Source organism: Acomys russatus, chromosome 4 (assembly GCF_903995435.1).
Source record: "Acomys russatus chromosome 4, mAcoRus1.1, whole genome shotgun sequence".
Lineage (NCBI taxonomy): Eukaryota > Metazoa > Chordata > Mammalia > Rodentia > Muridae > Acomys > Acomys russatus.
The window spans coordinates 39,553,249-39,566,655 of NC_067140.1; the positions used below are offsets into that span (position 1 = coordinate 39,553,249).

The window sequence follows — 13,407 nt, forward strand, 5'->3', positions numbered from 1 at the left end:
CCAGTCAGATCTACACAAGACCCTATCTCAAACAAAACAAACAAATAAAACAACAACAAATCATATCCACTAAGCATAACATGGAAATGTTCATGAATTACAGAGAAGAATAAGCCCATCAAGCATATCATTCTATTTTTAATTAGACTCACCTTTCTCTCATAGTCTCTCTCTTTTATATATTCTCTCTCTTGTGCTCGCTCTCACGCACATATGCACCTACGTGGTTCTAGCTGTTGTACTTAAACAAAAAAGCAAAATGACTAGCATAGAGCTTAGAGGGAGGAGCAAGACTGTCATATATGGCACAACTCCTGGTGCATAAAACCACAAAGAATCTATTAAGCCACAGCTATAACTAACATGGAAATTTGGCAAGGTTAAAAATTATTTGTATGCTGGGGACAGTGAGCATATCTAAAGCTACAACTATGTGGAAGGCTGAGGCAAAAGGACTGCTTGAACCAGAAATTTGAGGTCATCTGGAGAATGCAGTGAGACCCTGTCTCAAAGAAAGAGTTGTACATAAAAGTATTTTTAAAAATCTGGAAAATAAAACTTAAATCAATAATATTGACGATCTAAAGATATAGAAATACATTTAACAAAAGCAATTTAAATTAGCTGAAAACTCTGAATCATTTTTGAGGCCATGTAAGATAAAACCTGTAAACTAAGAATACATTCCACGTTCAATCAAACTACTGCTTTCTGTAACTAACTTCTTTTCAGGAACGCTGTATTCAAGGCATTTTCCCTTCCCATTAGCTTTTAGAAGTCTAATTTGATATGTCTCAGTGTGGATTTCTTAGGAATTTATATTGTTTGGGTTTGCTCTACTTCTTAAATTCGAAGATTTACATTTCCAACTTCATATAGGGCATCATTATTATTTTTCAGACTTTTTTAGCTTAATATTTCTTTCTTGCCCCTTTATTATATATGCACCAAATCTTTGTTATGTCTCATGGGCCCCTGAAGCTTAGTTCAATTATTTTTCAATCTTTTGATAACTGGATCACTACCAAACTGTCTTCAAATTTACCAATTCTTTTTGGATGTCTCCAATTTGCTATAGCGCCCATCCAATGACTTCTTTGTCATGTCTCTGTGTGTCTGTCTGTGTGATACTGGGCATAGAACCCATGGTTTATCTAACATATGCTAGGTAAACGCTCTACCACTAAGCTTTGTCTGTTTTTGTATTTTTAAATTTTATAATACTCATTTGGTCTTTTTCTATATCACTTGTTTCTAGAGTGTTTGTAAATGTCTATTTTTATGATAGCTGTCCTTGTCTGATAATTCCATTATCTGCATCATCTTGGTGCTGTCATGCTTCCTTTTTCCTTATAGTTGGGATTTTATCAGTATAATCAGTAATTCTGGACCTAAAAGCAATCTACAAATATTATGTTGTATTATAATTATCTTTTCCTGTTTAGAACCTTCTATTTTAGCAGGTTATCAGCCTGTTAAGTTCAAAATGCTTATATCTGGAATTACTTGTGTGAACTCTGGTTTAAATTTCAGCTTAGTGTACATGCCTCTTCCTGACTCAGATGACAAGACTCTACTCTAGTTCTCACAGAGCTAGCTATGGAAAGGGAAAAGTGCCAACTCATTACTACAGGGTAGAAGTGTAACACAAATTTCCATCCAATGATCCTGGAGTAGAGATGCAATGACTTGTTAACACAGGTAATAGGAAATAGAGCTCTGTAAACAGTCTCCACAGGGAATGCTATTAGTACTTCCTTATTGAGAAAGCAGGCCGGAGTAAAGTTAGAGTTCTACTTGAAGGTGCATGTCAAATGAGCCTTACTAATGAGAAGAGAAAGGGCACAAGTAGGAAGTATTGATTTTGCCTAAAGGCTCAGTGGAAAAATAAAGATAACTTGTTAGTGTAGGGGAGAGCATAGACAACAGATATGCAGCCCACTAGCCCTACTGCAATAGAGCCAGCTGGGCTGATGAGCAGTGAGCTTTTCACGTATTTACTCTAGAATAGGCAGGTATGGTCAAAAGCTTTCTTTTGTCTGTATCTACTAGGAGTTCTAGTTTACTGAAACCCCAGGAAGGAAACCTTGTTAACTCTCTGCCTTGTAGATCTTTAAGCCCAAAGTTCCCAGGTAGTACTGAACCTGTTAAGTGACATCCATCCTGGGATTGGAGGAAAGTGGAACATGCTCATGATTCCTGTGCAGAACTAGCTCTGTTCTTTTTCTTTTTCTTCTGTTAGATAGCTCTCATGTATCCCAGGTTGGTCTCAAACTTATGCAGCCAAGGATGAACTTGAGCTTCTGATCCTGTCTCCACCTCCTGAATGCTGGTCTGTGCCCCAAAATACCAGTTTTATATAGTAATAGGATCAAACCCAGGACTACATGAATGTTAGGCAAATGCTTTACCAACTAAGTAACATCCTCAGACCCTCCATTCTCTTTTTAGCATTAAAAGTAAAATGGACTGGTAAGTGAGAGGCTGCAAAGACAACTAGAAATATAGCTAGGCAAATATGAAAATGTCAATGAATTTGAACTTAAGTGTAATTTTTTTAAAAAGCTACCAATTTTCCTATATGCTTGAGCATACTCATAAAAATGTTGAAAAGGCAACCTTTTGACTAAATCAAAATACAAGTGATTTTTTTTTTCTAATTCTGTCTTATACAAAGAAAACAAAAGGATTCCTTTGGGGAGTGAGAGGTACTGCATATTTGCTTAACTAATAAATTGCCAAATTAATTGGAATGAGATGCTACTAACGACAAAACTCTTTGAAAATGTTCTACCTAGCAGAATGGTTCTTTTTATTCTTAGTTTCATTGTGTCCACAGTCTAGTCTTTAAGCTTTGTCAGCTCTTTCATCCTAAGAGTAAATTTGTAAGTTAAAGTATTTAAAGAAGAGTTAATGTTAGGAAGAGACTAAATTCATATTTTTCAAAGAGAGGGAAGTATGTACAAACCAAAGTATTTTTTGAAAGTGTAACTTAATATAAGGGCCCAGTTTGAGGGGAATCTGAGACAGCTATTGCTGTTGATCCTTCAAGTCAAAATGACTACCTTACCTTAAAAGGCCTTAGGTATGCAAGAACTGTGAATTCTCCTGATTTCTCCCATAGATACACCAGGATGCTTAGTATATAGCACATAGCAGAGTGAAAGCAGCCAGTAAAATATGACAAACTTAATTCCAAATCCTGGTCCCATTTTCTACTACCTAGATGACACTAGGTTGCTGTTTCTATAGTTCTCTGCATCTCAATAGAACATCTATAAATGGGGCTGACAAACAAAGACCTTAAATAAAATGATGACTATAAAGTATTCTCTTGTGTATCTAAAAACTTATTTAGGCATACACTTTCCAAGTACGAGGAAGGATGAAATGAAAAGAAAAACATCTATTCTTTTCACACATTAATGAAAACTAATCAAGAGTCTTGGATGTGTAGAATGGTGTCTTTCATACCTGTCAGACTGACTTGAACAAGACTTGAGTTTGGTGTTATACCTTAATTCCCTCACTAGCTAGTATATTCTGTGGCCTGGGCAAAACTGCCAGTTAAGGCTGAACTCACTAATTCTGCAGTAGTTCTGGGAAGCCCACACGTCAGTCTCACATTTTCTCATAGGACAAACTACCTCAACCTACCTGGTATATTTTTAACCAGAAGTTTCACTTACCTTTATGAAGACATGGAACACTAGCGCCTCCCTGAAACAGATGTTTTGTGTGTTTTAAAAAATGATTGCTTTGGCCAGCCTGTCTACCTTCCTACCTCTCTACCACTTTCCTTCCTTCTTTCCTTCCTTCCTACCTTCCTTCCTTCTTTCCTTCCTTCCTCCCTCCCTCTCTCTTTCCCTCCCTTCTTTCTGTGTGTGTACCTGGTGTATGTCTGTGCAACATATGTAAGCAGGAGCTTAGAGGTCAGATGAAGGTAAGAGTCTCCTGGAACTGGAGTGACAGACACAATGTAGACCGAACCTGGGCCCCCAGCAAAAGCAATAAGTGAGCTTAACTGCTGAGCCATCTCTCCATATCTTCTTCCCCCTATTTTTAGACAGGATCTATGCATTCCTGGCTGGCTTAGAATTACCTGTGTAGACCAAAGCTGACTTCGAACCCACAGAGCTCTGCCAGCCTCTGACTCCTAGGTGCTGAAACTAAACCAGCTTTGCCTAGCTTTGTTTTGATATATTTGATATATATACATAACTAGAAATGTCCACATGTGTTGTTTGAAATATCCCAAGATACTTTATTCTGTTAGGAAACAGCAATACATACAGTTAAGTAATATCAATTCATATTTACGTTGTGTATTTTGTTCATGTTATAATTCTCTTTTCTTTTCACAACAAGCTACTTGGTTTTGTTGTTGCTTTTTTAGGTATTTTGGTTTTCTTTTTGAAATAGGGTCTCACTATACAGGCCAAATTGACCCTCCCTCCTCTGCCTACCGAGTAGCTGTGCCACAATGCACAGCCCCAGGTGCTGCTCTTAATACAACAAATATGTCCTCAATTTCTACAGATTAATCTGTAAAACACACTATAGGAAGCACCCCTCTGCTAGTCACAAAATTAAATCCACAATTTTTCACTCTGGACTGTTTTAGGCTTTACTACATGACTCATTCTAATTCATCCCTGTTCTCATCTCTAAAATGACTCTCATTTTTATGTTCATTTCGCAGTCTGAGATGGGATGTATCTGTCACTTGCCTTCTCTGGTTTAGATTTCTGGTTTCTTAACTGTGATTAGTATCTGGCCCACTGACTTCATTCCTTTAAGTTATGTTGGACAGAATTATACTAGGCTGAAAAGGCCAGGCATAGACCGTAGTAGACAATACCTCCACTATAGTTTCCACATTAATTGAAATCCTCCCCAAGTTCTTCAGTTCATTATGTTTAGAGATCACAAGCAGGCATTTTCTTTCTTTCTTTTTTCTTTTTTAAGATTTACTTATATATTAAATATACAATGTTTTGCCTGCAGAGCACCAGATCTCATTATAGATGGTTGTGAGCCACCACGTGGTCACTGGAATTGAACTCAGGACCTTTGGACAGCAAGCAGTGCTCTTAACCTCTAAGCCATCTCTCCAGCCCCCAAAGCAGGCATTTTCATAGCTAACAAATATGGCAGTCACGTTCCTCATAGTTCTCCTGCTGCAAATCACCAGCATTTTCATTTACCTCTGCCTTTGGCTCAGCTGATTCATTAGAGGTATCAAGTTGTTCCTTGGCCTGGGCCATCTGAGTCATCAACCTATCCATGTGAGACTGGATGTCCGCCAGTATCTCAGTCACATGAGCTGTGGCCATTGCTTCTTGGATGTCCACTAAATGAAGGGCCTTCTGCTCCTCATCAGCAATCACTTTCTGAACTTTCTTAAATTCTTGTTGTATAAATACCTTCATCTGGTCTCGAGTTACCTGTAGAACAAACAAGTAAGAAATGTAGATTGAACATAACAAAGAAATGAAAGGTAGACTTTTGGATAGTGTTAGGCAGCCCTGTTCAAAATACAAACTATGGTAGCTATCTCATTTTGAAGTCTTAGAAGTATGCTCTCAACAATATTTCTCCAACGCCTTTGAGTAACTTCCTGGTAACCATTTTTACTGTTGAGGAACTAATTCCTGCCCTCTCGTTGGGTTTTATTGATTTACATACCAGCATTATATAACTGCTTAAAATTATAATAGATGAATACATAAAATAAAAAGTACAATTTCTAGCCAAATATGGTGTTCCAGGCCTGTAATCCCAGCATGTCAGAGGCTGAGGCAGAGGTGTGCCTCAAAGACAGCACAAACTACTAGTGAGTTTCAACATAGCTGGCCTTTATAGAGAACTCTGTCTCAAAAATCAACCAACTAACCAACCAACAAAGAACATAAGAGGAGAAAGAGAAAATCTGAATCAGATAGTGGTATATACCTGTAAACTCAGCACCCAGGGGGCAGAGCTAGGAGCATCAAGGGGGTTTGAGACCATGTTGACCAGTATAATGACTGTCTTGAAAAGTCAAAACAGAACAACAACAACAAAAAAACCAAAACCCATACAAAACAAACCATCAGTTCAGTAGGTGCTCTACTTTTTCTATATGGTTATGCACATAAACAAATAACTGGGTAATTAATGTCTCTATAACTAGATTACAATGAACACATGGTTCTATGTCTCACTTTTCCACTTAAAATGCTAGTGACTATAGAGAGCGTCATTTTTTTTTTTACTTTTTATCACTTGCATGATATAAAGATATATCCCATTTATTTCTCATAAGACAAATGTACAATTCTTAATTTTAGACAACACAGCAATGAATATCTGAGAACTTACTCTTAATATTTACATAAGTGTCTTTAGAGATCTCTTAAGTCACTAAGTCATTTAATATAGACTCTAAAACTACTGAGTGATGCTGCCAAACTGCTCTCTGCAAAGGAGGTAGCAAGTATATAACAATGTCTGGAAGAAAAGCATTTCTCTCCAACCTTATCAATATTGGATAATATTGAACTTTCATATTTTTCAACATAATAAGCAAAAATGTTATTGTCTTATTTTACTACAACTATAAACCAAACACACAAACACTTACACATGGGGACGTGTGCACACACACCTCTGCATTAAAATTGTATTTGGCTAAGACATAAGAAAGGCAAGCAAAATAAAAACCTATGAAAATAAGAACTTTTAAACACTCCAAATTTTGATAGTAACTACATATTGCAAGTATTTTATTTTAAAACTGTATTTTCTTGTTTTGCTTTGTTGATTTTTGCAGTTCTGGAGATCACAGCAAGAGCCTTATACATGCAGGGCAAATGCTCTCCTACTAAACTACATCCTCCGTTTCACAGGTGTTTTTAAACAACTATCCATATTGTGTGGACCTGAGATAAACAGGGCCTAGGAGGTGGTGTTGTTGGGAAAACTGACTGCAACATATTTAACTAGACCTCACATGTACATATGGTTCAAAGTTAGGAAGCTAGCACTGCAATCCGGAAAACTAGATCAGAGAAAAGGTAAATCAATCCTAAGCTTTAACAATTAAATTCCTCATTTCCTAATACTTTACATAGTTTTTCAACAAGACACTTCATCTGACATACAGGAAGTAAAAAGTAAGAGTGGAGAGCAGAACAGCCTGTCCAGCCTTTCTACCACCCTCCTACTTCCACCCATACTAACAGATGGATATTCTTCAGCCTAGTTCAAAGCTCTGTTCAGTAACTTCTGAGTCATGACACTCACTTTACTCCAGAACCTACAGAGTAGCCTCCCTGGGAGAGCACATGTGGAAGGCTAAGTGCTTAGGACAAGAACTCCTTCTTTCTAAACTTCCTTCCAAAATCCACAGATCTCAGAAAGCAATAAGCCCTTAAGCTGGTTCCTATTACCTGGAAGTCTCAGATATCATTTCTGACTGGAGTTCTTGGTACTTTTTCAGCCGGTCCTAAAGTTCTCCAGAAATGTCAGTGATAGACTCACACTATATGTGATATCTATAAAAAGGGAAAATTCTACAAACTCAGAGAAGGTAGAAATACAGAATGGTGAAATTGGAATCTGGAAGCTTCTTTTTAGATACCATCTACTAAACTATCAAGCCTTACTCCAAACAAAATCTTAGTTCAGAATCACAGAGGCTAATTAAACCAAGGTGGAACTTGTTGGCCAATTAAAACTATGCAGCCTCCTCTTTGAAGTGCATACTTATTGGGGAACTGAGTGTCTCCAGGAAAATGTCACCTGAGGGACTTGGTCCTTAACACAAACAAAACTGTAAAAGGAGCTTCTTTTTACTCAAAGGGTTCCCAATTTGCTAAAACCCGTAGTGCTTACCTTATGAGTACAATCTTATATTTGGTTAGAGCTGTATTAGGGTACAATGCTATCACTTAGTCATGGCATTGTCTCTAATTTGGAAACATCGGTGGTTAGTTTGTGTACGGTTAGAACACAGTAGTGAATATCTACAGACAACCCTATTTTGTAGGTGAAGAACGGGACCGCTGTGGGAAGAATAGTCAGAATGTCAAGTTTGACCCAGTACCATGTTTTCTGCTCTAACATCCTGCCTCTAACGATCACTTTCTGACTGCTCAGGTCCTTCTAGATAACCTCTTTATTTGAGACAGGGTTTCCCTATGTGGTCCTCCCTGTAGTGGAACTCAAAGAAAGCTGCTTGCTTTTACCCCCTGGGTGCTGGGACTAAAGGCATGTGCCAGCACACCCAGCATTAGAGTTCATTTTTACCTGAGTTATCTCAATATTTAATAGGACAGTTTTCTTATGTTCCCCCAACAGGATGAAGAATTTATCTTAAAGAGTTAAATTGTATCCCATAACATATTCTTGTATTTAAATTTTCCTGGCTAGACAAGACCCAAGAGGTATGTAGACTGGCACTTTATACATACATAATTGAACACATAAAACCTTGCAGTAAGAAGCTTGTACTTAAAAACAATATACATTCAAAGTATCTGACACGGACGGGAAGCTATTAAGTCCTTGCTAGCTGAACTATAGAAAAGCAAGATCTTGTTTCCTTTTACTAATTAGGGGTATCTTAAAAGGACAAGAAGAATGATAGCTAGAAAGCATTATGGCTTAATAAAAATCTGCTCCAGAAAAGCAGGCCTCTTTCAATGACAAGATCTCACAAGTCCATGTCTCATATATGACTGAAAAAGCTAGTTTATAAATAAAACAACAGTGCATTTCTCAGGGTAGGAAAATTATCAAACAGCTTAGAAAAGTAGGAGTTGTAAACTTGGAACTACAATCCATCACCAACATTCTAAGTAAAGCCATTATCATGACCTAGTTAGAAACCTGACTTTCTTGAGTTTTACACTGGGGTGTTGAGAACGTTCACGAAACATTTCGTGATGTTTCAAGTCTTCCTGTTGGGATAAGTCCAGTAGTAGAGTGCTTGTCTCCAATATTCAGTGTCCTTGGCTTTGATCTCCAGAAGTACAAACAAAGAAACACCTCAATCTTCTTTAAACCAGCATTCCCATTTTCCTTGCATTTTCTCCAAGAGAAAGCAGCCATGGATCTGTTCTTCCCTTTCCTTTATGATCCCTGTTATGTTAACAAAGCTCTACAAGATATCTAGTTCTTTAAAAACTGTATTCAATAAATGTTACTTAGCAATCATGTTGTATCTGCTATAAAAGATGATAAAGTGCTGGAAACTGAACACAAAGCCATTATGTGTTTTTCATTTACTCCACCACTAACCTATACTCTTACCCTTTCGATCCAAATTTTCTATAATAATGCATAGTATTTAGTTTAAAAAAAGATTTTAAAAGACAAAATGTGGCTTTCAAAAACTTAGCGGCTAGATGTGGTGGTACACACATGTAACTCCAGGAATCAGGGAGCTGCAGTGAGGGGATTAGGAGTTCACCGTCATCACCAGCTACATAGTGAGTTTGTTACTATCCTGGACTACATGACATCATACATGAGACTCTGTCTAAAAACAGAACAGGAAGAGAGAAAATTAAACCCTCAACAATCTGTTAGCAAACCAAGTGCATCAACATCTACCAAGATTATACAGTAGATGAATATAAAATTTATGCTGTTAGTTCATCACTTGAAACTCAATTCAGACAATCCATCCCACTAACAAGTTAAAGAATTTTCTCATGAATAAATTAATAAAATCTGAAGAATTTTCAATGTTCTTAATCTGAATTCTTTCTTTCACAGTTGCTAAACCTCTAGCCCCCTCGTTACCAACTCCATCTTGGCAATTCTATACATTTTTTATAGGTGACTATGACTGAGTTTTCAACCCTGCACCACTGACCCTTGAAGCTAGTAGTGCCTTGCCATGGGAAAATGCTAAGGCATTTTATGATGGCCAACAGCACCCTTCCTACCTCAGGTGTAACAACCAAAAGTGTCTCTGAACATTGCTGGAAGCAATTAGAGGCACTAGTCAGTCTCTGCTTTAGCAATTTCACTCCCCCTTTGGAAGGCAATTATCAGACCCTTGGAGAAGGTCCTTTACACCTGGATTTTCCCTCCAGGCAACCCATCTCAATATTCCTCCTGACTCATGAACTTCCTCATCTGAACACTTTTCTATTACCTAAGTCATCACACTTCAGGTGGAATCACCACCCACTCCTCCTTACTATCACTACATTTTGTTACTGTTTTCCTCCAGTATCTTCTGTGTTAAGGACTACGAGAAGCACTGTGTGTGGATTTCTTTAGTCAGCCATCACAGTAGTACTGTGAGGTAACATTTTTTTAGTTTATAGATGAAGAAACTGAGGTGAGGAAAGAAATCTAACCCTTCCCTAAGTATGAGGAACACTACAGTTCAAATTTGCATAGTTTGAGTACATACATAATCTGCCTAATTGTATTATTTTATTTTCTCATCAAACACTAATATGTCTTCCCACCTCCCACTCAAAGTAAGGCATTTAGGAAGGCATACAAATTCGAGTCAGTTTTTTACCTTACCTTTCTCCTTCCTAATCTCTGTGTCTTACATATAGCAGTAGGCAACTGGTTCTGAATAAAGCCTTACTACCTTTGACCTTTTACAGGTTTCTTCCATCTATGAAAATCTCCTCCTTTCCTCAGCATTCCCCTCCCACTGCTCTTCATTAAACATCCACACTTTTCCTCTTCATTCCAGTCTTCCCTGCCCATTCTCTCCCTTTAACCAAGTCTCATTCCTCCCCACCACCATCTTTCTGAAACAAAATTCTAAGTCACAAGGGGTTTGATTTGAGCCTATGGTTAGATTCTTACTACTACTTTCAAGTATGTCTTAGATAGTTTTTGTTCCCTTCTCATCTTTACTTGGCTCTGAATTCTTAGCTTTCTGACTTCAAATGTTACCTTTGATCCTTTCAACCATACTGATAACATGCATGCCTCAATCTCACTACTTTGGAAATAAAATCTTAGCTTTGATAGTTTTTGACCTGGCTTATACTTCTACCTTTCCAAATCACATTCTCTCAGACAATAATCCAAAATTCCAATCAAACTACTCCATCCTTCCTCTAGTATGTCTTCCCTAAAGTGTGAATTTTGCTTTTTGAGCTGTACATTTTAGAGCTCCCAACACATGGCATTATGCTTCTTCCTCTCTTTGCCCTACAGTTCTCCTTCCTTAACATAATCATGCATGCCCTGCACGTATATATCAGAGGCCAACGTGTCTTAAGAGTTTTGGGTACTTGAAAGGACCTGATAAGCATATGAATTGAATCTGCTGATCAAATTGAGATGTGAACAGCAAATGTGCACCCCAGGCACCTAAGAGAGACACGGTCACTGTCAAAGGATGAGCAGTTCTTATTGAGAGACATGAACATCTAACCACTATGGAGGCAGCACTGCTGCCAAGCACCTTCTCCTCCTGGGACTGCTTGTCCTGTTGTCAGCTGCTGTGACTTTATTATCTTGACAACTTGATGTGTAACCCATGACATGCACTGAAATGGATGCAACACAAAACAGTTCACTGGGGAGGCTGTGCTCACATTGACTTGACATTACTACTTGCTCATAAGCTGCTTCTCTCTTTGTCTAATCCCAGAGTAGTACAGAGAACAGAAACACGAACTTCTGAGCACTTCTGAGTGAACAAACAAAGAGACTCTGGATGCCCTGCAACATGGGAATATAAAAGTATTCTCCAGGGACATGTAGGACCTATGAAAACTAAGAAAAGTGCTTCTAGTCTATGGTGTTTTCCTGTTTTCTCTCCGCCTGAACCCAGCATAAATTAGAAAGACAGCTACTGGTAATGAAGTGAGAATAGAAAGTGACACTAACAGATTGTGGCAGCAACCACACAAAATTTATAATATTTTTGAGCTTGTTATATTTGCACATAGAAAGAAGGCCTATTCTATCTGCTGAAGACTAAAAAGACCTTACTTCTTAACCCAGGTCCAGAAAGACAAAATCCCCGTGTTTTCGCTCATATGCAGATCCTAGCTTGAATTTTTAGATTTGTGTGTATAACTTAAGAATTATCTATGGATCTCAGGAAACTTGAAAAGATACCATGAAGGGGGGTGAGGAGGTGAAGAAATCTGAATGGGTGAGGAGAGAGAAGAGCGCATATATAAGGGAGAAATGCTAAAAATTAAAGGTTTAGACGGGGTGAGGTTGGGGAAATAGGGGACAGGAATAAGTTGGATAACCCAATCTAAGGATGTATGAAAAACCGTATGGAAAGCATTATATATGGGGGACAGGGAAGGGCTCATCCCTCAACTTCGATTCTAGTTGTCTTTCTCCTGAAACACTTTCCCCTCAGAGCCAATTACATGTATATTAGGGAAACTAACCCTAAAATAACTGCATACTACCAGGAACATTCAGAAGGATACTGAATATGGAAACTTCTTTTCCCAGGTCTTTGTTCCTGCAGGGGTTGACAACGGTAGAGCCCAGGTAGCATGACGTGCCAGAAAAAGGGTTTCGAGGACCAGCTTTACCAGCCACTTTTTGAATCTCAGGCAAATAAAAGTTTATTTGTAAAGTAGAATAACAGTGTTCTCCTGGATATTAAAAAAATTAACATAAAATAGCACATGGAAAGAGTTACGTGTTACTCCAGGCACACAGGCCAATGAGTAGTCAACCTGCTGTTGAGAGACAACAGAAGCGCAGCAGTTACTGTAAGCTTCTGTATGATACTCATGGAGCTCTCATAATGCATTCCTTAAAGAGAGACTCCACAGTTGGGAGCTGAGGTTCTAATTCCCTGAAAGCACACAGGGAAAACATTCTTAGAGGTGGAGATTACAGCACAGAATCCCTTTGCCTCAGGAGCCCCACACTGTTAAAAGGCAGTGGCCACTTTCTCTAGTTTGACAAGACGTCACTCTGCTTCATCCTAAATGTCCCAGACAGTCTAGACTGCAGTGGTGGCAAAGCAGAGTGTACAGGAAGGACAGGCCAACATTCTGCTCTCTGGCACCTTTCCAGAGTCTGTGGACACAGTAGCCTCTTCAATCTTGCAGGTGACTCTTACCCTATTTCTGTTTCTCTGCAGATATAAACCCTATTTGCACCCTGTGTTTTATAAGACAGTTTCAAGGCCAAACTACTGCTGTCTTCAAGAGTCCAGCTGGTCCTGATCACCAAAGACCAACACAGGTGGGGCTGCTGTCTTGTGTTGCCCCCTCTTGAAAGGAGAGGCTGGGGAGGATCATGCCACCCATGCCTGAGTATCCACCCAACCCTCCCAAGCAGTTTATGGAATTCTGTCTGAAGCACATATAGGCTTTGGGTCTCTGGAAGGGTTAGAGTCCACAGGTGGGGAAAGATGTGGGGAAGAGGTTCCATCTACGCAGTAATGAGGAAGCT

General features: G+C 38.6%; 1 protein-coding gene across 1 annotated transcript in view; it reads right to left on the reverse strand.

Moving 5' to 3' along the window:
• Trim44 (tripartite motif containing 44) overlaps positions 1 to 13,407 on the reverse strand; it is a 96,633-nt gene that overhangs the window by 52,587 nt on the left and 30,639 nt on the right. The window contains exon 3 of the mRNA XM_051144222.1: positions 5,208 to 5,447. Within this exon, the coding sequence (XP_051000179.1) occupies positions 5,208 to 5,447 (240 nt within the window). The remainder of the gene's footprint in view (positions 1 to 5,207; positions 5,448 to 13,407) is intronic.